General features: G+C 39.1%; 1 protein-coding gene across 1 annotated transcript; it reads right to left on the reverse strand.

Annotated features, from left to right (window-relative positions):
• Positions 1-2,329: 2,329 nt before the first annotated feature.
• On the reverse strand, positions 2,330-25,105 carry LOC103722295 (glucose-6-phosphate isomerase 1, chloroplastic). Its single transcript, XM_008812796.4, has 14 exons — positions 24,383-25,105; positions 22,925-23,047; positions 16,216-16,314; positions 16,020-16,103; positions 13,748-13,891; positions 13,601-13,666; positions 13,410-13,478; positions 13,203-13,310; positions 9,982-10,034; positions 9,757-9,895; positions 6,114-6,270; positions 5,943-6,021; positions 5,071-5,137; positions 2,330-2,768 (listed from the first exon to the last, which is right to left on the reverse strand). Exons 1-14 carry the CDS (start codon positions 24,920-24,922, stop codon positions 2,634-2,636), a joined length of 1,863 nt encoding a protein of 620 aa, XP_008811018.2. The 5' UTR covers positions 24,923-25,105; the 3' UTR covers positions 2,330-2,633.
• Positions 25,106-25,809: the final 704 nt, after the last annotated feature.

Raw genomic sequence — 25,809 nt, forward strand, 5'->3', positions numbered from 1 at the left:
GGCTCCATGATCTGGTCTCCGCAAGTGCTAAGGCTGCACGAAGCGACCAGGCCTTCATTTATAACTAGCAAGGCGTAGGATGACCAGTACGAGTCCTGCAAATTATGCTACCCGTCGCATAGGTTAAAGCAACTTCAGTTCACAGGCATTTATACTGCCTCTTATAGGTACTGCATAGTTTATTTCTAGTAATCCTACGTGCAGTGGTTACATTAATGTCTTTTTCTTTTATATATATATATATATATATATATATATATAGAGAGAGAGAGAGAGAGAGAGAGAGAGAGAGAGAGAGAGAGAGAGAGAGATGAAATTTGGGTGTTCTACGCATATCAGCCATCAGGAATTTCCCCATTTCAAGCCTTGTTTTCTTATGGAACGTTAGTAAAAAGCTTATCAAAATATTGGAAGCACTGCTTTCTAATGGAACATTTATAAAAGTTCTTCAAAATATTCGAAGCAGTTGCATTGTAGGATGTCAAACATCATTCCGGTTTGGACCTTGGCATTCTCATTGATTTGAATCCCGCTTAACAACCTTCATTAAGGAATTTCACATTCTCGGGCACCTAAATATATCAATCCAGCAACCTAAAGCAAATTGCTAAACCAACAACATATCCCCATCTATCATACCAACCAAAATGATTAAGACCTTGTGAGTGTTTCAACCTTTCAAATCTCAACTAGTTTTTCGAAGCCAATCGTACTGCACTGCCGAACTTGTGCCAGCTTGTGCAAAGCGCACTGGGCTTATCTCCTTTAGATAATGAGAGGGATCACATGGAAAACCATGTAGGTGGCAGGAGATACATTATGCGGACACATTTTTGGTAGGCAAGATTAGGCATGTTAACGGCCGAGCTGCTCGGGCTCGGCTCGTTAGTGAAATGAGCCCGAGCCCAAAATGAGGCCCATTTAAATCCGAGCCCGAGCAGTTCATGAACCCAAACAGAGCTCGTCACTTAACACTGCTACGGAATCCGACGATCGAGATCGTGCCACCGACAAACCATGGGTGGTCAGATCTGGATCTCACTTGGAAACCCTCCTCTCGTACCCCTCCTTTCCAACCATCCTCCCCCCCCCCCCCCCCCCCCCAACTTGCTGCCCACCTTCGAATTGAAAAAGGAAGAAATCCAAGCTTTTACCCGTTTTAGCATAGCGCCGGCTGCGGCGGCGACGACGACGAGGGACTCTCTCTTGTTCTCTCGCTCGGCTAACAAACGGACCTCCTCCCCCAACTTGCTACCCACCTTCGAATCGAGAGATTCGTCTTCTTTCTATGCATTTATACATGCCCCTTCGGTGTCCCATCCGTATGCTGGACCTTTCCTTCCTCACCATTCCATCACTATTTACTCCGGACGAACTCCCTTCTTTCTCGAATTGTTTATTTGGTTGAATCGGCTCCACTGATCTCGGGCGGTGGGCGGCGGGCGGTGCGGAGGCGATGGATTTTTTGGAGGGAAACCTGAAGCTGGGGGGAGAGGCAGAGGCTCGAAGGCCACACCGATCGAGTCTGGAGCCGGCATAGAATCCGGCGGCCAGAGCCCGTGGGATTCCGGCGATGCTGGCCTCTTGCAGTGGGGACAAGACCGTCAGTATCCGGCAACAGGGTCCCTCTAGTTCTTGGGATTGCTTAGTTTGATTCCTCCTCTGATTTTTTTATTCTTTGATTTATTTTTTTTAATCTATATACAATATTCTTTGATCGTGCTTCTAGTAATTAAGCTTTGAAAAAGCCTCTTTATTTTGAGGAGATTGAAACGAATAAAATTTTGTCAATATTTTTTAGTGAGAATTTCTACATAAAAATCTTTATAATGTTTGTCCTCGAGCTCGGACTCGTAATTGAAACAAGCTTTACAAGCTCAAGACCGAGCTTTTGCTCTGCCAAGCAAGCCCGAGCTCGAGCCCAACACATTCCGTGCATGGGGGTAACAGGCGTGTTTCATCCAACACATGCAAGCCTGCTGCAATTTATCTGTCTTCTAACCACCTCTTTCTTAAGTCAATTGGGGCCCGAACAACCGAGGCAGCCTATCCAGCGTTCAACGCAGGAAGAAGGCCACCAAACAGACCGACCGCCCTTAAAATCGTAAGTCTTAACGAGCGCTCTCTCTCTCTCTCTCTCTCTGTCTGTGTGTGTGTGTGTCAGTGTGTGCGCGCGTGTGAGAGAGAGACTGCAAAACAATGTTTAACACAGATAAAGAATTATATTTCATATAATGCGAGCGATTTGCCCCCTCCCATCGTATCATAGCAAAATAGAGAACACAATGTAGTTGCAGCTCAGACAAGCACATAGCAATAGACAGTCAAATTGAAACAATAAACATCAAATTGTGAGTTTTTTTACCAACTCTAGCCACATCCTACAAGGAGTCAAGACGCATCCTCGTTAGCAAGGAGCTAAAGCACCTTAGTTAACCCTTTAAAAAAAATATTTGTCATAAGTTACAGTGGGTTAGGCTAACCCAGAGTCTGAATAACAGCATGAGACACAGAACAGGTTCAAATTCACCTTCCAATGTTCCTTGATGTGTGACCGGTATTTCTTTTATTCTATCAAAAGACTTTTTCCTTGTCTTAATTGTTAAAACTTAAAAATACATGAGCAGTAAAGCTTACACATACAACTCATCTACGTTGCACTCTCCAAGAAAAACTTTGATGCTTCGTGGGGAACCACAGCTGCCTTCAGCTATTATAGCTCTGTCGTTTGCAGCCATATGAGCAACTATCTTGTATATCATTTCAATCTGGCAACCAATAGAAAGCACAAGGTTGTAAAAAAAATGAAGATGCCATAATATGAACCAGTATGCAATGCTCCAACGCACACAGTTAACGCTCACATCTACAGCGAAGTGAAAACTCAAGTTGCATGAACTATCCTATTACTGGACGTTGTTTGAACATTTTGGATTCTACCACAAGCAATTAGGTGATTCGCATTCATAGCTACAACAGACACTCTGGACAGCAAATCACCCACATTTGCTTATCATTTACAATGTAGACAGCCCTCTGGTTCCATGATCAAGGCACCATTCTTTTCCAGGGGGCCGATCGTGGTCCACTTCCTAGTTGCTCCTCCTCCTCCACAAACACACGCATCCATGTGGAAAAGGAAAGATTACAAGAAAGTCAAACATATGTTTTTCTATGACTGGGGAAAAAATTCAGCTCCCGGTTTCCCCAAATCCAGTATGTAGACCCGTATAACATACAGTTGGTCCAGATGTTGGATGAAATCCTAGACATCCATTATTTGGCTCAGGGAAGAGTCCAGGTTGGTTGAGAATTTTGTGATACCGAACTCGCATGAGCGGGTTAGGTTGGGGAGAAGTCAAGTATATTTCTCTACCAAACAAATATCCACAATCTCTTATAAATATGTAGGTCCAGGTCTAAACCTGGTTAGGTCAGCATCTGCAGGTTTAAATAACAACTTTCTGTAGGGGAAAAAAAAGAGTATTATATGACATCCAACTTCATGTCTAATCAATATAACTAGTGCTGCATTCTGGTCTCATTTTGTTGTGACATTGCAAATGTTAAAGATATTTTAAGCTTATGTTTCATATTCTTGACACTAATGCTATATACCAGAATAGTAATTGTGCTGTGAATGTAAAGCATATCAACAGTTCAAATATATATGCATCTCATTATTTTGAAAGCAGCCACCTACACTTAGCTGGTCTCCCTGCTATTCATCCAGGGCCCAATCATCAAGTTAAGCCCTATCCATGGGTTGAATGCACAGCAGGTGCGAAAGCAGCTCACTTGGGTCCTAGGCGCATCAGTTCTGGACAACCTCTTTCATGGGTCAAGTATTACATGGGATGAGCCATACCCATACGAGCATATTACAAATTCCACTTTAGAATTGGTGTCGAAACAACTTAATTAGTTACTTTGCATGTTTTGTTAATTTTTCTTTAACTACATATTATTTATTATTCTGCTTGGGAAGAGTTGCTTATTGCACTAACTTAAAAAACTGAGAATGATTTTTTGAATGATCACTTTATAGTCCCATAAAATTTTAAGCAAAAAATGAAATCAAGTTAAATAGATCCTAACAAATATGAAAGCATACCTTCCATTTTTTGTTTGCCTTTTAATTTCTTTGATGTCTTTAGGCCAGTTTCTTACATATTGGTAATTTATACTCGTGCTGAGCATATTGATGCACATGAGAGGTATGGATACTTCTGTTTCCCCATCTAATTAAGAACTTTTTTCCATCACCTATATAACTTGATGACTGCAATCCTACTTTTAGAGGTTCACCTCTCTTGCCTCTCCCTTAGACAAACAATTAAGCTTAAAATAATTATTAGAGATGAAAAGTAGCTATAGAAGTGGGGAGAGTGGACAAGAGTGAAGTGACCATTCAAAAGGAGGGGTTTGCTTGTTTTAGTAGAGTAAATGTTGTATGAAACTGATTATCCAGATATCCAGCTAAATGCCTCAAACATCATTACAGTCCTCCACAACCTCGTAACATCAATGTCCAAGCATGGCAAGGAGCTCGGCTTCAGAATCATGGTACGCTAAACCGGCCCATACCGGCCGGTTCCGCATGTACCGGACCAGTCCGGCTCGGCCGTGGAAAATGGTACCAGCCCGTATCAGTCCGAACTGGCCTGTACCGGCCTCTGTACCGGTCTGTACCAGTCGATACCGGCCCGTACTGGCTAGGCTAATTTTTTTTGGACTTTTGGAGGCCGAACCAGTGATACCGGTTCGAACCGATTCGGTGGCCGACCAGTACGCCTACCGATACCGGTTCGGCGATCCTTGTTCAGAACATATAGCACTATCATATATGTTTGAATCTTACCAGCCTATACAATCATCAAAATGCCGAAGTGAACTAGTTGTCCACATTATGTGACCACATTTCAGATAATGAAATGCATGTGCAAGTACTGGTTAACTCATGGAATCCTTTTTCAGTACCTCACAGAGATTCCTACGACATTGAACCCTATACCAATGTTCAAACATGAAATGTGGTATGTCAAATATAATCTTAAAGCAAAATACTACCTCTTCAGGTGCATGGCAGCGATCTGCAATTTCATCAATTGTCAATGGCTCAACAGGTTCTTTACAGCTGAAAGAGAACAAAAATCGTTATAAATGAAAAGAGAACAAAAATCATGCTATGTACAAACATCAACTATAGATCATTTTTGTGATGTAAGGCAGCAAAAGGGAAACATAAGTCAAGAAATCACACAGAGACATTCTAAATTTCAGAAACTTCATTCCGAGAGAAAAGTGGTCAGTTCATGGGCTATCTGTGATTGTATACAATTAATACAGTCTTTCAATTCCTTGCATAGGATTTCTGTGGTGCCACCCAGCAACAATAATCTGAGTTGTCCAAAGGAAAAAACGTCATTAAGGGGCTTCTCAGCATGCAAGTGGTGTCCTTGGTGATTAAAATGCTTTTCAACTATACTGATCCAGAGATGGTTGCACAAATGATGACTGAAAAGTACTAAAAATTCCATTAAAATCAAGAAGTAGAATAAGAACGAGAATGGTTTATTGCACATAATTCCCCAAGATCAACTAACATGAAGGATTAACTTTTATTAACTAATACAAGAAAGTTGCATTTAACCCATAACAAATTTAATTTTGACCAATGGAAAAAGCAAATTTTCAAGTAACATCCAAATTTATAATTAACTTTTGAGACTTTTAATTTTATCTCCAGTAATATTTAGATAAGACTTGTTACTCGAAGAAAAAAAATGATCACAAGTTATCCTAATATCGCTGTACATATAAACATGCCCATAATATGAGTTAACTTTCATGACAGCGAGAGCTGCACAGATAATTATATTGGGAGATACTTTTGATAACAACTGAAATCAACATAAAAAAATGAAACAGAAGATGAATACCTGGCCTCATTTAGCACAGCCAGAACTCTCTTTTGAAGAGCTAATACTTCTGCTGCTGCCTTTTTCCCAGCTTCTACACCTGCAACCAATGCCAAAATTGAGGAAGGTTAGCAGCCTCACAGAAGTGGAATTATTCATATAACATGCACAAAGATACAGTCAGACACATACCAGGCTGATGGTAGGCATTGATGTTAACCAGAGATGCATAAATCCCAACAGCTCGTTCATAAAGTGCAATCAGTGCTCCTACTGATCTAGGATTCACTTCTTGAACCGTTACGGAGATGGACTCACGGTTGTTTGCATAAAGGGCTGAACGGGTTCCCTGTGCAAGAGAACAAAGGAGAGCTAATCAAATATAACTCTTAACTATCTAGAAATTATTATACATGGTTTATTAGATATAATATCTATCATTACATGTATTAAAAAGAATTATACCCAAAAATGGATACATAAATTAAAGTTAAAGCATCGCCAAAATGATTAAGATGCTCCATAAGTGATTTATAGTATAGGATCATACCACAAACTTTTTATAATTTAAAAATGTTATGCAATAAAATTTTTCGAGCTTCCAAGAAGATCTAGAAAAAGCAAATCTTTAATCTATATGATCTCACAACTGCTACTAAACAAGATTTACAAGTTCATCTAAAATCAACTAATGTGGCACAAAACTGGCCCTAACATGACCTAGCAAAACACTCAAGCACATCAGCCAGACCACAGCCAGCCTCCTTAGGACATGCAGAGCAACATCACACTTAGGCATGCCAAAACTATGTCAAAGCTAACTTAATGACCCAAACTAGGGCCCTGAGCTACTTCTAAGAAAGCAGTCACCACCATTACACCACTTGCTCTGATGTTGCCACAACTTTAATTGCAATCTATATTGGCCACAATGGCTAGAAAGGAAAAGGAAAGGTTTTTGGACTACTTACCTGTGCATCAACATGCAAAAAAATAGATTTCTTAAACAAGAGAAAAAGTTTGCTTAAATGCATGGTTGCTACTATCCAAATCACTTGATTTAGATGAATGTTTCTATAATATACTGATCATAGTAAATAAGGTCAAGTACCAATTGGGATGGCTATTTGGAACCATAATTTAACAACATTAATAATGCCTTGAGAATGTTACCATACCGCAAACACACAAAATACAGTAATATGTTGCAAGAATAAAGTAGTGGATACCAAGAGACTTAAAAATAACATGTGCCCATCAAGCAAACACAGTTTCCTGACCCAAAGGATAGCCCCTTAAAAAAGGCCAAAATGTTAAAACAAGGGGAAAAAAAAAGAAAAACAACTCAATTATGCAATTTAACGCATAAATGAAAATCCCACTGTAAACAACCTTAAATATATTACGAAAAAGAGAGAAAGAAAACCCTCTTCTTTCCTTCATTTCATCATGTCTTTTGCAGTCTAGGTGCATTCAATTCTCTCCCCTCCCCCCCCCCCCCCCTAACTGAGAACAAGAAAATATAACTTTCATTCTGTTCCCTCCTTGGATAAAGTGCTGTAAGTGGTGAGTTACATAGGTTAGGGCGTATATGCATCTACTGGTGGAAGGGGAAGCAGGAGAGAGAGTGGGGCCATTTTGCTTTCTTTTACAACATCATTTCTCTTGGATATGTTTTCCTCTCTCCAACTGCGAGTTCACCTGCCCATTTGCCTTGTAAGTTTCGTGGTTTCCCCTCTCTAGCCCACAAATACTCTAGCGACGAATCTTACACCTTTGATGTCAAAATAAGAGTCAGTAATAAATGTTCTCATATTTTAATAGATCATATCTCAATCCATAAATTTGACCCAGGGGGATGCAATAAGGTCAGTTTATTAAGGTTTTCAAGAATAAAAGTATTGGTATCAAACAACACAGTGATCAGTGCTCAAAGCAACAATCACCTATATGCAGAGTTTCTAAAGAAATAGATTTTTCTTTAAAAAAAAAAAAAAAAGAAGTAGGAAGCCATGGAGTTTGGACAATCAACGATAAATTTTTTTGAAGAGATATGTAATGCTTGATAGCATACATACCAAAGTTTAAAAAAACAGTACCACAGCTTTTCGAGAAATCGGTATGGTACCGGGTGCTGACACTGTGTATTGATGCCAGTTTTCTGCCAGAACAGTATGGTACCACTTACACCGACCCTTTCCACCAGTTTTTAAAACCTTGATGCATGCAAAGGCCTTGGACATTGACATTATTCAGTGAATTACAATATAACTTCAACAAAATGCCACAAACACAAAGGAGAAAATGTGCCATGACACTATTGACAAATAAATATTTAATAATAGTAATAGTCAAACTCTGCTGTCTGAACATTGCATCAGTTAATCGCACATCCGACTCTAACAAAAGAAAGTGTAAATGCACATCTAACACTCGTGATGAGAAAAGAAAGCTCAGGAACAAAATTCTAATTTAAATAACTTTTGAGAACAAAAGGTAAGAGAAGGTTCAAAATTCAAATACATAACTAATCTTAAGCCATGTGTGCAACTTATTCAATATAGTAGTAGTTCCAATTACCCGTAACTGCAGTTTAATATGCTTAGCACTTCGACAATCTTAATGACATCTGAAAATCTGTCATTTTGATATTCTAATATCAAGGAGTGGTTTTTACATTTGACCATGTCAGCACACATTGTAAATTTTGTAGCAGTTTGGCCCGCCTATACATGTAGCCCACTTAAAACAACATATATGGGCAATCAAACACTAGCATAACTGCATAACCCGTTTACAAAAACAGGCTGGAAGGGCATGTAATGCACATAACAACAGATAAGAGAAAACACATAATTTCCTTAAGGGCCATGACCCACAAGAGAGCCAACTCTATATCTCGTTGTCAAAGCTAACATCACATTTGGAAAAACAAATGCTTTGCATCCAAATTGAATAGCTCTTATTTAACAGACACCTGAAAAAGAAGCTGGATATTCTTGTAAAGGACATGCCTTGGACATGGATTCTAGGTCATACACATGCATCAACAATTAACAATATTATGGGTATTGGAAAGAGTTAGAGGTACGTCCGATGCATGCGAAGAAAGGAGGAAGAGGGACACTTATTTGGCTTCAATCTTCTAAGTTCTATCCAAGTCCTGACCCCAAATCTTCATGTCAGGGTCAAAGTTGACTAGTTGACCCACCCCAATCCATGTTTATCCCTATCATAGTAAAACCCTCATCTTGCAGATGTGACCATAACTTTCCTCCTATGGATACATATAATAAAGTTAGAACCAATCCAATCCTGAATTTGAACAGTGGGACAAAATTGAGTCTTATTAAAAAGCCATCATGAGTACAAGTAACATTTATGGAGATAGCCATCCCACTTTCTCTCCTTTTCAGCCATCTGCTCCTCTCCTTCCAACTTCAGCATCCGGCCACTACCACTAAAAAGCAAGCCTAAGAAACCCCAAAAACATTCACATAGAGGACTTTTTATCGATTTTGGAAATGTCTCTCATACATGACTTACGGAGATTTTAAGGAGGAAGGAATCCTACCTAGGCGTATAATTTTAACTTCAGCCAAATTATATAGCCGTTACCTAGATAATACTCACAACAAATTTAGTCAATCTTATTGAATAGTCAAATTTAAAACACAACTAATGGAAAATTTGTCCAAGATACAAGAATAAATAATTTGCAATTGCTAATTGTATCAGCATTTCTTAGTGATCATGAGCCTAGAGGAAGCAATTAACTAAAAGTAGATCAATTTTAATCAGCTCCAAGTTTCAGATAACAAATTTAAAAGCTAACCTGTAACATTCCAAATAAGTAGTCGCCACAAGTAACTCCGGGTTCAAGTTCCCAGTCGTGACCAGGGGGTCTGTCACGCAATACTTCAATGAATGTAACAAAAAAGTTGTGGACCCCTTCTCTCAGCTGTTGAATGTAGCTGTCATCAAGAAGGTAAGAGCTTGTCAGATATCAATTTCTTCAATATCCAAGAGAACACCAAATGAAAATCAGGTGAAAACTCACGCATGCTGATCAGTGCTTCCTTTATTTCCATACACAGTGAGTCCTTGATTAACCTGTAAGGAAAGGAAAGGTTGTTATGAGAGTAAAGACATCAAACCATGTTATACAGTTAAACATTACCTTCATAACAAAGTTGTGTCTAAAATGTAATACAGTTAGAAATAGAAGACAAATTATAATAAAGCAAAAATATTTGTAAATTAGTATAATTTGTATTTAGATGATTAGAGAAACTTAAAAAGTAGTATCTTGCAGAAGCCTAGATCCAAACCCAAGTACCCCTGCCCTTTGGTGCACAAATTCCTAGCAATCTTCTCCAACGATAGAGCAACCTAAGCCTCACAAATGCTCCTCTAGGGTGCACAAAAATGAAGAAGAAAGTACACCAATATTTTTCTTTCAATCGAGCAACCTAAGCCTCGCTAATGCTCCTCTAGGGTGCACAGAAATGAAGAAAGTACACCAATATTTTTCTTTCAATCATCTAGCATAGAAAAGAAATGAATATTCACCACAATACACAGAAAGAGAGAAATGAAGGAACTAGAAAGTAGGAGCAAATTAAGAGTGGAATTTTGATGCAGCATGGAGTGCAGCTAGTAGATATCATGGTTTGTTGTGCCGGTACCAGGCACCGGACCGACTGCCTGGCGGCACGGGTCGGTACGGGCCTGCGTCGTGCTGTGTCTATACCGACACAGTAGAGGATGCAGGGGAGTGGGCGAATGGGAGAGAGAAAAAGAGAGAGAAAGAAAGGGGAGAGAGGGAGGGAGGCCAGCAGAGGGCCATCGGAGGCTAGCGCCCGGACAGCAGGCGAAGGCCGCAGTCATTTTTCCTGTTTCGTCGGGCACCCTCCGCTAGCCTCCCCCCCTCTCCCTCTCCCTCTCCCTCTCCCTCCCTCCCCTGCTCGCTCTTTCTTTTTCTCTCTTTCCTTCTCCTTCTCCCTTTCCGGCAATGGTTTCGTTTCCATTGCCGGAACCGTCCCAGTCTGCCGTTGGGATGGCTTGGTACGACTGGAACCGCCCGGTTCACGACGGTTCCACCAACCTTGGTAGGTACTATGACCATTAGGACTAGCCAAGATTTGCAAGAGTCAGCAGATTTGCGAGCAAAGACCTAGCCAGGTTTCTCAATTTGTAGTAGAATGATTCAAGTGCGTTTCCTTGTTATTGAGTCCTATTTCTAGTATGATTTTGTATCAGGTTTAGTGCCTGAATTAGGTTAGGGAATGTCCTATATATGCATCTAATACATTGTACGGGTAGCCTTTTAACATATTAATAAAATTTATTGAAGATCTCTTCCTTCACCAAACGAAGGGTTCTTCAATCCAAATTGCTTCTATTTGTGTGTTGATCTTCAAAGTGTGATCCCAGCAATCAAATTGATTTCACCCTTCTCTCTATGTCAAGTTCTCTGGTGAGAAGTTTCAATGGAGAAGTTCTAATAAATAGGAGTAGATGGAGTATGTATATACTAATCTTCATATACCAATGCTTTTAAGGAAGAGATGACAAAAGAACAGAGCTTTCTCCGCAACGAATGCCATTAACCTCAACAGGTTTGACAACCGCCCATTGGACTCTTACCAAATTTCCCACGCACATGGAGATAATGAGCTTATCTAAGACTAGGTCAACCAATCAAATTGAAGACCATAAAAAAAGGAATTAAAATTCCAAGTAAGAATAATAAAAAAATAATGAAGATGTCTCTTCGCAGCAACTACATATACATAAAAGGAGAATCCAAATTAAGAAATATAATATAAAATTGACAAACTAGAGGGGAAATATACTGCACACTGCAATCAGGCAAAGCCAGCTAGTAAGTTTCTTTGTAGCAAAGCCAGCGTTAAATAAAAACAAATTTGATCACTATGAAAAAACAAATTTAGTGAACGATGTGAACTTAGGAATGTTTTCCGCAAGCCTAACCAACTCCAGCCATAAATAAGCATTTGATCTGCAGAGATGTTTCATTTCTGCAAGTAGTTATGTATATGCCCAATTAAAGTACAGTATGAAATCTTCCTTTCACATAACTCATTGAACAATATACAAGTTACCTACTAATGCATGGCTTTATAAACATTATGACATTGTCACCTAGTGAATACAATCACTTTCTGCATCTGGTTGTCATTGCAGTGATTTATGTATGACTATTATATGATGGATGTCAAGAAAGTCGTTTGTACAGATCTCTTCCAGTGGGTCCAGAAGCAGATCCCCTTCACAAGGCTTCCACATTCTACCTGTAATGTCTGTTTGTTTGCTGTGTGATGCCGTATGGAACCTAAAAAATATCTTCAAATTTGATTTGTGCAATTTTCCCCCAATATACCTATTTTGATTCACGAAGAGGCTACAATTATGGCCTCTTCCCTCCATGCTTCTGCTTTCATCATCATTCATTTGAAGCAATCTGTGCCATTGATATTGAACACAGGGTCTTGAGCCCCTTCACTACGTTTAAGATTCTGCCTAATCACTGTTGCAAACTACAAAGCCAGAAGACATCCTTCTGTGTAATTATTTCGATCATTTTGAGGCTACTATACAGAAGAAGAAAGACATATTGAAACTTTACATAATAAAACAATGCAAATGAAGAGAAAAGGTGCTTCTGGATTTTGTGCGTGACTACTACATGCCAATGAAACTGAACTTACATATGACAACATGCCCAACATTGTTGTATAGAGTGAGAAATATTAACCCATAAAAGAGGGCCCAAATTATAAAATTGAAGTCATAGAAGTGGCTATGCTAGGAGGTTGATAATTGATGTGTGATAAATTGAGGACAGATAAAGGGAGAAGCAAGTCATTAAGAGGAAGAATCAAAATTGCACCAGCTAAAGATTAATTGGTCGAGGACCTGCTAAAATAGAATAATTACATGCAAATAACACACTGCAGTGGTCCAAATGTGAAAAAGCAGATCAAATGTGTCAAAGTGGGTCAAGAAGAGTAAAGTATATGACAGAGGAAGGATTTGAATAAGTTGGAAACTGGAAGTGTAAACTGCCTGTGATTGGAACGAATGCCTTGAAAGGATTCACAAGTCAACCCTATATCTCAAAGCTGAAGTTCCCAACAACCTCAGAGAGGCCAGTTTCACTATAAATCAAGCACTGCTAGTTGTGCTAAAGAAGAAAATTGTGCAAGCAATAGTTGGAATCGAATTAAAGAATCCAGCAAGAGACGATATATATACCCGATTTCCATCAAGGTCAAATTCTTTTCCAAGTGATTCCATGACCAACTGTTGTAAATACCTACTAAACAGTAGCATGCTATCCTTGTAAGGAAGTACAACCATATCCTGTTGAAACAGGTAACATAGATGCAGATGAGTTCAATATGGCAATATGAGAATAGAAAATATAATACAAACAAATGGAGTGAATGAAAAATTACAAACCTTGGATCCCACTCCATCAGAAGCCCAATACCAACATAAAGCAAGCAAAGCTGCTGGATTATTCTTCACCTGGATAAGATATTATGAAGTGGTTAAACAAAATAAAAAAAAAAGAATGTACTAATTTGATATGAAACAAAAGGTTACAATTAATAAACTACAGGCTTTCTGATAATGAAGAAGATACATACCACAGTTGTCCGAGTTGCCTCATCCATCAATGATGCACCAGCAAGCATTTCTTTAATGTCAATGCCCTAGATGGTAGAAAATTACCAACAATAAGTCCAAACTTTCTGCATTTAAATCCAGACAATAGTAGCAAGAGAGGAACATACCTGAAGTGCGGCCGGAAGCAAACCAACTGCAGACATTTCTGAAGTTCTGCCACCCACCCAATCGAACATAGGAAATCTTGCCAACCAGCCCTCTATCCTAGCTGCGTTATCTAATAGGGAATTTTCTTGAGTGATTGCAACACCCTGCAGGAGAGTTCTGATTAGATAATAGATTACATGGAAGAAAGGAATAGATATATCATCCTATTATTTCTGATCAAAAGTTTTGAATGGAAAATGCAGCCATTTGTCACTACTGGTTAAACTATTTAAAGGAAATCATTATGGAAAAACAAATGTCTAAATTAAAATTACAAATAAGTTAGTCCGTTACTCAGCATAGCAGAATCAGAGACCGAATGTCATGCACACTTCAAATTTTACATTTAAAACACCCCCTGAGGAGGCAAGCAGTGAAGCAACCATTCTGATATTCCTGCTGAATACAGGATCCAGAACCAAGCCTTACGTTCATCTATTGTTTATTCAAGTCTACAATGTCAATTACTGTAACACCCCAAACAGTACCAAAAATTACACTCCTTTGTTAGACAAAACACCATTTGTAACTAATTCTCTGGAGTCTGCTTTAGCAAGAAGCAAAAACAAATGAAGACACCTCACATAATGAGAGTACACTTAGCAGTCTCTGCTAATACTCAAACCAGGCAGAGTGCTTATGGTCACACTAATGCCCTTAGACACAATCCAAGCATCTGGATTAAATAAGTTAGAAGATATAGCAAAGCTATAGTTACTAAGTGGGTGCCACAAGGGGCATATCATGTATTTCTTCTATTAAAAGGGAAACAAAGATCACACTCACACTCATCTTTTAGTCACAATCATAATCCTCATACAAAAGACCTATCCCATCTATTTGGATCAGCTTAATTCTCTTAACCATTTTTATCTGTGAAGAACCACCATCTACATCAACACAAGCTACTTTCACTCAGCCCTTATCTCTTCCTCCACCCCTCTTCAGATATTTCAAGAAAAAAAAAACAATTGGAGACCACACTGGCCTTGATTGCAGATAAATAAACCATCACGACTTCATATTAGGCCCTTTTTTACCCAATAAGCTGCCAACATGACATTCATAAGGCCCTGCTTGGAAGATGGTTTAGGGGGGGTTAAGTGGTGGTTATCCATTTGACCAGACAAACAAGCAAAAAGTGGGGTGTTAAAGTTAGCTGGTCAATACCCCAAACAGTGACTTAACCTGGTTAAGTATGAAGGGGGAGGGAGGGGGTTCAGGATAAAATATGTCTAACCAGAAGTTGTCTCTTCTCCCTCTTTACTTTTTCACTTTTTTCACAACCTATCCCACTAACCCTCGATTGTCAACCAAAAAAAAATATTTCTAACCCATGGAAATCTGACTAAGGTGTGGCTACCTATGGTTAAAGGTATCTTACCCCCAGTTAGATATTCAGCATCAAAACAGGACTATCTTCTTAGTTAATCTAGCAAATTATCCATAGTGCTTTAATCCTTTTCACTTGTTGGAAAACCTTAGGACCAGCATCGTGACTGTCATTTTCTGGCTTATCTAAAGAAAGCCTACCAGAAGTGCCAACACATGCTCCCCTGAAAGTAGAAGCACGTGCAAGTTCTAAGAGTGCATGCTATACAACTGTGGTATATAGGTAATACAGAGGAATATCAACATGTTGCTGAGCACTAAAACCAAAACAACAAAACAAGAGATCTCAGATTATAAGTTTTCAGCTAAGCAAATCTGTCTTATATAGTATACATAACTCGCATTAGTTGAATAAGAGGTGAAAACTACTCCACAAAGATATTTAAAATTTAATAATTATGTGAAGTACGGTATGAAACGCTGGGTATGGGGAGGGTGGAAAGTTGGCATAAGGATAACTGCCAATCATAAAGTCACATTAAACTATAAAGTTGATCCAAAATGCTTGAAATAACATTCAAGGTGGCCCTAAGAAGGAATGCTTGGCTAATAAGAATCTATAAAGCCAACAACAAATATGTGGGACAGAGCTTCATGGTTATGTTTATGGCAATGGCTCAGTATAAAACACAAATAGTAACTACCTTGTTTACATTTTCATGAGTATATCACTGACCCTAAATGATTGGGATGTTGGACATGATACAGACAAACATATAATAAAAGATATGGTTGCCAGGTACCTATGAACACACAGCAAGGAAAAGAATGTACATATCCAACAATAAAATAGAGAAAGAAAAGTAAAAAGCAGAAAAAATAAAAACCTGAGATAAAAACCTGTTTTGAGAAATTCAGCCCAGCTTCTCTAAAGGCTTTCTGTACTTCCAACAGACCATTCCGGGTTTCAGGGGTGCCTCCACTCTGAGATTACAAAGGAAAGGTAAAGGTTTCACAAAAGTGTTGTTAAAAAGCACTAATCAAAATAAGACTGCCAAAAGAAATCTCAGAAGATAGAAATCACTTATATACAAACCTTTGATATCACAATTACAAGTGTTGATGCTAGCTCAGGACCAAGTTGCGCAATTTGATGATCAATTCCAGCTGGATCTGTATTGTCAATAAATCTTATCTGGACATTTCAGAGAATAGGAACAGAGAAAAATTAGCACGTCAGCCTTGCAATACTTGTAAAACACTGATAAAACTCCTAAAATGATAGATGAGGTATTACAGGTCACTGAAAAAGATTTCATAGAACGATCAAATATTAAGTGATGTGTGTTCGAGAAACCGAAAGATGATGAATTTCTTACAAATATAAAAAAAGTAACTGAATGACCTTGGCATGCTTTTAAAGTCAAAATACAAAGCGTGATAAAAATAAGGGTCTTTATGATAAAGATTATAACACATAACTATGCACGCTGGACTTATAACTGGATCAAAAACTAAATAAAAGCACAAACTATAAAGACTAGATATTTGATTCAATTCAAAGTTGCATCAGTGCAGCTTCGAGTTGCATCTAGGAACATGAACATTTTCCATCTCAAATGTCCAATCAATGATAGTTGTTATATAGGTTCTTTGGATACTTCACATCTTCGGGCTCTTAGTGCAAAGTTCGCCGTCTCCGTACCGAACCTCATATTGGTGCCACACTAATAGAGTGTTGATATGGTACAGTATGAAATTTTTTTTGGCGTACCGACACCCGTACCGGGTACTGATACTGAACTGGTACAGTACGGTATGCTCCATACCATCCGGTTCAGGCTAATACGACATACCATGTCTTAGTGTAACTTGTGCAGCATCAACAACCCTTGTTAAAAACTTATCCCCAAGTTCCCTATCATTACCAGAGAAATCTATCATGATCAGAAACTGCCTTTAGGCTCTTATAGACATCGAATGCTCAAACATAGTATGGGAACTTCCAGCCTACAAGCATCATAACCGATTTATCCTAGTCCAAAGCGAGTCAAACTTCTTATCCTCGAATTTCTCACACTGGCTAGTTGAATGCCCATTCATTGTTTATAGATAGCAGCTAGCTAGTTGCTTATTCACTTGTTGATGAAGTAGTGTGATATGCTCTAACATCCATATGTTCCCACAAGCAACAAAATGTGTCACCATGAACAATTTGTCTATAGCCACCTTAACTATTTTTAATAGTAGTTTATGTCCATGAAATTGCAAGTCAAAGTCTAGAATTCAATCTTTCACAAAGCATTATGGGCAAAAATTGATACAATCCCGCATTTTTGGAGTCACCCTTCCCTGGTATACATTGTAAAAGTAAATGATATTTAAGTATTTTCTTTCATCATTTTAGGCCAAAATAATCATTCACCACCAAGAATAAAGTCATGTCCCGTCCAAATTGTTGTCTAATTCTTAAGCAAGATGATGTAGTCCATGTTCAACCGGCCTAGGCCTACAAAAACCCTGTCAAGCCAATCATCCAATAATTCCCGCAATCGGATATTTGCTTTCAACCATATAGATTCCTCTCATTTATTATCAGTCAAGCAAAACTCTTTACGAGTCTTTTAGTTATAACTAACCTTAATGCTAAATGTGTTTTATCAAATAAAGAGTTATTTCAATAAGCATTATGTTTTATACACCTTAAAGTAAGCTAATTGTGTTGAAATTTCAAAATTGTTAATTGAGAAGTCAAAACCAATTAATAGGACTTGACTTACATATTCATATATTTCACTTAAAATGGAAGCTTCATCCTCATCTCTCTTGAGAAAATCTCTTTTGAATTTTAAATACTCCCTTTATTGCAATATGCACTTCATCCTTAACTCCTGAGAAAGACACAATTCAAAGGGGTGTGTTCAATATAACGAAAGGGTACTGACGAAGGACCGTCCGTTAACAAGAAATCTAGGCACATTTATGTTAGGTGCAAATATAAAAATTAGAAATTTTTATTTTATTTAGAAATTAAGGAATTTTATTTTTATTTGGAACTAGAATTTTGTGGACTTTAGGATTAGAATTTTATATGGACTCTAGTATTTTATTTTTATGCGGACTCTTATTAGAATTTTGGGTTGTCTATATAAATCCGTTGCTATGTTTATTGAGAATACAGTTTGAATTATTGAGAATACAAAATATTAAGTTGCCCTCTCCCTTTGCCTTCTTCTCATCCTCATCCTCTTCCATCCTCTTCTTCTTCTCTCTCCTTCTGTTGTCCTACGTCAATTGGTATCAGAGCAAACCTCAATCAACCCCCATTGTCATAGCCTCTTCACAATCCTTAGATCACAGATCCATTGCCATCACTATTGTCGTCCAGTTCTGACCATCTAGGACGAGTCCATCATAGACCAATTGACCAACATGCTAGATATCTTGATAGGGTCAATAGACGTTCCCTCCACCTCATAGAAATGATCTGGACATTGGTAGCATTACTAGGTTATTGAAGATAGATGTGCAATCTTATGATGGCAAATTAGACCCTGACACCTTCATAGATTGGTTGGATGAGCTTGAGGATTACTTTGATTGGTATGATATGTCTAACAGAGAGAGAGTTCGCTTTGCCAAGATTAAGTTGGTAAGAGCTGCTAAAAAATATTAGTAGACTGTTTAGTAGAGCCTTCAGTGTTTAGATGAGCTGCTTGTCACCCAGTAGGCAGTAATATGGCAGAAATTAATGCATAAATGCCTACCTTCTTACTATAGGAAGCAATTGTTTAATCAACTTCTAAACCATAGGCAAACCTCAATTATATCCAAATACGTGGAAATATTTGATGAGCTTATGCTTAGGATCAGGATACAGGAAGATCCCTTTCAAACAATTAGAAGGTTTATCGATGAGCATAAAGAAGATATAAAGAGAAAAGTAGAGTTATATGCTCTTGACTCTTTGGAGGAGGCCTATCAAAAGGCCATCGCTATAGAGAGATATTTAAAAACTCCTTCTCAGCATAGTTTCTCCTTTCAGGTGAGTTAGTCTCGTCAGTCTACACCTTTATCTCAGTCAAGATCTGCTCCCAATTTAGGGTTGTTTTTCAATCAGTTTCCAAGGATTGCAATGCTAGAAATAGGAAACCCCAGTCTGTTACTCATCTTAGTGGTTCTGTAAGTGATATTCGTTCGAGTGGCTCTTCAGTACAGTGTCATCATTGTCATAATAAAGATCACATAGCTGCACATTGTCCTTAGCAAGCTTTAGCATTAGAGCAAAAGTCTTATGATCCACAAGATGTTAAGGACCAAGTGGTAGATCTCGTACAATAATCTGGGGATGAGTCTGAGTTTGAGGATGATTTAGACATAGACGACCACTGTTGTAGTGTAGTGAGGTGTGTTTTGTCCACTGGTATGGCTAATAATGAGTGCAAGAACATTATTTTGACCACTGCCAAACCCTCATGTAAGGAGTCTAGACTTAAGAACAAACCACCCCCTTAGGTTTCTATTACAAAATTTATCTATATCCTGAAACATAAAGTTAGATGCAAAATTGCAATGAGTAATGTAGATTATAACTTTTTGTTGATGTGCATCATAGGACTAAGAAGCTTAATGTAGGAGATTATGTCATGGTTCCCATTCGTTCAAAATGCTTGCCGAAATATTCCTCCAAGAAATTGCATATCCAAGCCATTAGCCCATTCTCCATCATTAGAGAAAAAACTAGGACCCAATGCACATATACTTGATTTACTTGATCATATGAATATTACTTCTGTTTTCAATATGGAGGATTTATTACCTTATCGAGACACCTTTGAACTTCCTGTTTTGCTATCTAGTATTCCTACATGACCTTCAGTTCCTAAGGCGCTACATTTTTTTACGGCAAAGAGATGAGACTAAGACAATTTTGGATGATGAAATTGTTACTTCTTCTGATGATGGCTTCTATCGTTATCTTGTTCGATAGAAAAGCCGCCTTTCATTTGATGCTTCTTGGATTACAGAGGATGAGCTCAGCATCTTTGATCCTAAGCTTCTCGAGTGGTACTTGCAGGCAAACTCTCGGGAGTCAAGTTCTTTCCAACCAAAAGAGGATGATGAAGGACTGTCCATTAATAAGAAAACTAGGCGAACTTGTGTCAAGCGCAAATATAAAAATTAGAAAATTTTATTTTATCTCAAAATAAAAAAATACTTTTATTTGGAACTAGAATTTTGTGGACTCTAGGATTAGAATTTTATGTGAACTTTGGTATTTTATTTTTATGCGGACACTTATTAGGATTTTGCATTATCTATACAAATCATTGCTATGTTAATTAAGAATGCAACTTGAATTATTGAGAATACAGAATATTGAGTTGTCCTCTCTCTTTGTCTTCTCCTCCTCTTCTCATCCCTCCTCTACTTCTTCTTCTCTCTCCTCCTTCTGTCCTACATCAGGAACTTATGACCTTCTATATCACCATGAGATAAGATGCACTATTCCTAACTGTCCATGCAAATGCATACATCCACAAGTTATCGGTGCTAGTCATCTTTCATATTGCTCACTCCCACGGACAATTCCAACTTCATCCAACCTCACCTCTAAAATATCTCCTTTTTAGTAAGAGATGCAAGAGAAGTGCACTAACCAAAACATGGAATGCCGTACCGGCCTGTACCGGCCGGTACGGGCCGGTACGTACCGGTCCGGTCCTAGACCGGTACCGGAACGGATAAAAAACCGGTATTTACCGGTTTTTTATCCGAACCGGCCGGTACGGGTGCGTACCGGCCGGTTCGGGCCCGTACCAGCCGGTTCGGAGCCCGTACCGGCCGGTACGGGCCTCGTACCGGTGCGAACCGGCCGGTTCGCACCGGTACGATTTTTTTTTTTTTTTATAAGAATCACAGCGCCGCGCGCTGTGGTTTTTGAAACCACCGGTACCGGCCGGTACGGACCGGACCGGACCGGTACCGTACCGGTCCGGCCGGCCACCGGTACGCCGACCGGTACCGGTACGGCGGACCTTGAACCAAAATACAAGTACATCTATCAATTTACATAAATAAAAAAAAAAATCTAAAATCATATGGCAGCACATCTGTCCATCACACTTCTTTTCGCATGCATTGCACATACAGAATACCAGCAATCCCTAGTGTGAGATCTTGATTTATCATTAAACAATGGAATACCTTACATAGACTTTTTCATAAAACATTGCCAATTAGACCCACCACCATATGTTAATGGAGAAACTATGGTTAAAAACAATCCAAGGAGCTAAATGACATATTTACATTGTCTTCTCCCATCAAACGAATATTATAATATGCCCATCAAATGAATATTACAATATGTATGATCCGGTCAAATTCCACATGCCCGCAATGATAGTACACAATGCAATCAACTAGAGGACATGCTATGAACCAATTCTATCAATAAAAATACATACAGAATTTCTCCTCAGCTTATGCATTTCATCATGATGCTCAAGAGGATTTATAATGTACCTAATGTGCTCAGCCAGCCCATGTTTGAACTGTCCACTCAGTGCAGGTCAAAAGCCTGTCAAGTTCAAACCTAAGCAAGTAGCATTCTATGCACTTTTGGTATTCTTCCAGATAATATTTAAGCAAATATATGGGAGAAGTGTTAGTTTTCTTTGTCATTAGCAGAAAATTTTGTGGGCATTTAATGTATAAAGTGTAAACAATCTGCGATGATTTCTGATTCATTTGCTCCCTTTAACTTTTGTTGGACTTTACATTTGAACAAAAGGCAGGTTTGGGTGGAAAATGTTTGATGCAATAAGAGTTTATCATTTGAAAAAAAAAGCAGATTTAGGACACCTGGATGTCCAGAGAATAGAGTACTGACATTTCATTTAACTAGGATATTCTTATCCAAGCAAGAGGCCTAGGCTCCTAAAAGAATCATAAAACTATAATTTTAATAATACTAAATATAATTTGGTCCGAGATTATCAATCAAGAGACAAATCCTTCACCTCTTAAAAGAATTGTATTACTCTCATGGGCAGATGCACCATGTCAAGTTACACAATAATGAAAATGGTTCCATCGCATAAAAGAATTATGGATCTAGTTTTGCAGATTTCCTTTCCAATCTAAGAATTCTATGTTTAGAAATGTTAAAAATTATGAAAGCTTACATTTGATTACGAAGTTATGTCATGGCTCATTATAACTTGTAAGTGGAAACTGTGGAACTTGTGATCAGCATAGAAAATCATGCTTGATTGGTTTATAGGAAAGTTCCACAGTTCCACTGGACTGAAAATAGTGGTACATTGTCCTCCAAAAGGCTCAAATAGAAAACAAGTTTCCAAAGCCATCCTACTTATTTAACTTTTTTGATGCATTTCTTCAACATATCAACAGAAATCAAGACCGCAGCTGTCATCTCTTTTACTGGATAGGCATGTAATTTGTGGTAATATAAGCTTAAGGAAAGGGATGCAAAATATGTATTTAAATATTTTCCTGACAAGCACAAGAATGCAAAACTGGAAAGAATAAAAAATAGAGGGAAAAAAAAGGATACCCATATATCAAGTCCCTCTAGGCTGAATGAGTCCAAAAACACATACATAGGTGGGTACTAATGATTGGTATGCAAAACATATACCATATAATTGGAAACATTAGTTAAGAAAACTTATGTAAAGTGGACACATGACCTCCAGATTTCCTGGTTATGTCGGCTGACCTATTGAAAATCAATGTAATGAAATAATAATTAAAAAAACATAATCTTGGAGGCATACCTTGAGAGGAGGATTGTCAGGAGCCAGTGCCTCAGCAACAAACTGAGGCCCTAGAGCTGAACCTCCAATTCCCACGGAAAGCACTTGGGTAAAGCGACCAGCTGGAGAAGACGGAGGCTTAATCTGTTTTTGTTTGAAAGTCAAAAGATGATGAAAACAAACTTCTGGGTGAAAACAGAAAAAAAAACTCAAAGCCACGGAACACAAATTGTAAATGATGCAGTTCTTATATATGTACCGCTAAGACAAGAACAAACAACTAGCAGAACTAGTATCAAAGAGGATTTCCCCCCTTAATTAATGCAGTTATGAATGTCGAGATATTCAGAAGAAGGAGAACATTTCATCAATTTAGCATGTCATGGAGCAGCCTCAATTCAGAAATAGGTTCCCCATCCTATCCGTTAGTATTGAGTAAACATCAATATTCAATGCTACACCTTTTTTCCTTGGATAGATTTCTTAATATGTCCTATTTTCTTAAGAAACAAGCTATTGATAGCTTCAAGAACTTCATAACCCCTCGCTCTCAACTGGCAGTTTTGTGCACCAATTGCAAAAGTTTGATTTTTAAAAGTTCAGGTTCCATTTTCAGTCAGAATTTTTTTTAAATAACTTAAAGGCTATTAACTTAAAGATCAGGTTTTGCTATAAAGAACGATATCATCAAAATAGACAACTAAGAAATGACCAATAAAAGGATGATTGACATAACTGTAATGAATCTGCTAAGAGAACTAGTTAGCCCAAAGGGCACAACCAGCCATATGAACCATTTTTTGTCTTGAAAATCATTTTCCATTCTTCACCTAGTTAAATATAAATTTTGCAGTAACCACTCTGAAGACAAATCATGCCATCATATTCATCAAGTCATCAAGTCTAGGCATGGGTATTTTTTCAGTTATGACCTGGTTGTCAGTAAATCATCCAAATGTCATCTTTCTTTGGTTTGAGAATTGTGGGGATAGCTGATGGACTCAAATTTTGTCTAATAAAGTGCTTCCATAGAAGCTCATCAGCCTGCCAATTCAGCTCCGTGTTTTCAGTTTTGCTCATCCTATGATGTGGCACATTAGGTAGGGATGGCCTTGGAAACAAAACTATGACATGTCAAATGACCCTCATAGGTGGTAACTCTTTAGGTAACTGACTCATCAGGTGTAAGATCAAGACAAGTCTTGAAGCACCTGTAATAATTTAGAATACCACAATGTCAGATTTTGGTGGCGTTTCTTTCCCAATTTTAGCCACTAAGGCATACGCCAAACCTCGTTCCTTCCTCTTATCTTCCAATTTCTTTTTATTTGGAACGGTCAGAGGCCTCGTATCTTTTGCATTTCGCTTGTTATCCTTCTTTCGAACCCTTTTGTCCATGATGGATGGAAAGGATCAAACACGATTTGCTTGCCATCGAAATGAACCCCAGCCAAGAAGAAAAAGGAAGAACGGACTGACCTTAGCACTGATGATCTCATCAGCAAACCTGCAGATGGCATCGAGCGTCTTCTCGATCTGCAACACCAAGAACGACTTTGGCGCGAGCTTCGGATTCCTCAGCCAGTAGTGTCCCACCATCCTCCCCTCATCGGGGTTCGCGATCGCCCCCTTCTCGAGCTCCTGCATCGCCCGGAACGCCTTCTGGAGCCTCGGCTCCATGCGCTCAAAGAACTCGTCCGTGAACCCTATCCTGCTGACATCGAGGTAGAGTCCCAGCTCCTTGTGCTGGTAGAGCCAGTCCACGTACCGATGCCAGAGGTTGATCGGGTCCTTCTCGATGGCCCCCGCCTTCTTCTCCACCGGCTCCGCGGCGGCGCCGCCGGCGGCGGTGGATCGGGAAAGGTCCGCGATGGACTGTGGCGGCCGGGCGTGGCGGAGGCGATCGGAGGGACCGATCGGCAGCGATATTGCATCCCAGCGGAGTGATTTCAACGGGAGGAGGGATCGGCAGGGGCGGAGAGTGGAAGAAGGCGAGCAAACGCCGGAGATCGAAGCCATGGAAGATCGAGAGAGAAGAGGAGAAAAGCACCAGAAATAAATGGGAAGCGCTCGCGGCTTTGGGCCCGAGAGCAGCTGGACAGGAGAGCCGGGGTTAAGGTGGGGAGGCTTTATATGCGGACGCAGGCAGGGAGCTCAGGTGGGCCGGTGGGCGGTGGCTCGTGGGAGAGACGGCGGGAGGCTTTCGCACGTGTGGGTGGCGTCGCTGGCTTTGGCTTTTAGTAAGGGGAGGCAAAATTGACACGTGGTGGGGAGGGGCGATATTCAGAAGGAACGGCGGTTGCGTGATGGGTAGGATGGGATGGATGACCCAACAAATCGACGGCTGTGATCTTTAGCTCATGGCCCAAATACTGATATTTGCTTTGTTGGCTAGATATTATTGGATGTTCTTTTTGCTGCTTGTTAGCTTGTGATTTACCATCGACGGCACAAAAAAAAAAAACACTAAAAAGCGGAGAAAGGTCTTTGGGGCAAAGACAATATTAGGGGACACCTTTTTTGTGATTTTCAAGTGAAAGGACCCTTCGTGAAGTCGTCAGGCCACAGCAATTGATTGACAGCCAAACGTGGAAGGAAACAAGAAGGTTGCGGTCATTGGTAGCTTGGTATTTGTTTGAAGGGGCATTTGCCCTTCAATTGGATTTTTTAATACGGAGCATATAAAGTTGCAGCTGAACTCAAACTATTGTGATGTGGCCTTTTATAATTTATGTAATTTTAACATATTTCAATTCAAATGAGTTGACGAGAAGAAGGGTAGGTAGAAATAATTTTGTCAATGTCAGATGTGCCGTCCTTGTCCTCCTGAAGCCATGTGATTATTGTCTACACCATCAATCTCAAGCCATCCAAGCCTGACAAGATTAGTAAATGACATGTTGAAC

The sequence above is a fragment of the Phoenix dactylifera genome, chromosome 15, assembly GCF_009389715.1.
Source record: "Phoenix dactylifera cultivar Barhee BC4 chromosome 15, palm_55x_up_171113_PBpolish2nd_filt_p, whole genome shotgun sequence".
Taxonomy (NCBI): domain Eukaryota; kingdom Viridiplantae; phylum Streptophyta; class Magnoliopsida; order Arecales; family Arecaceae; genus Phoenix; species Phoenix dactylifera.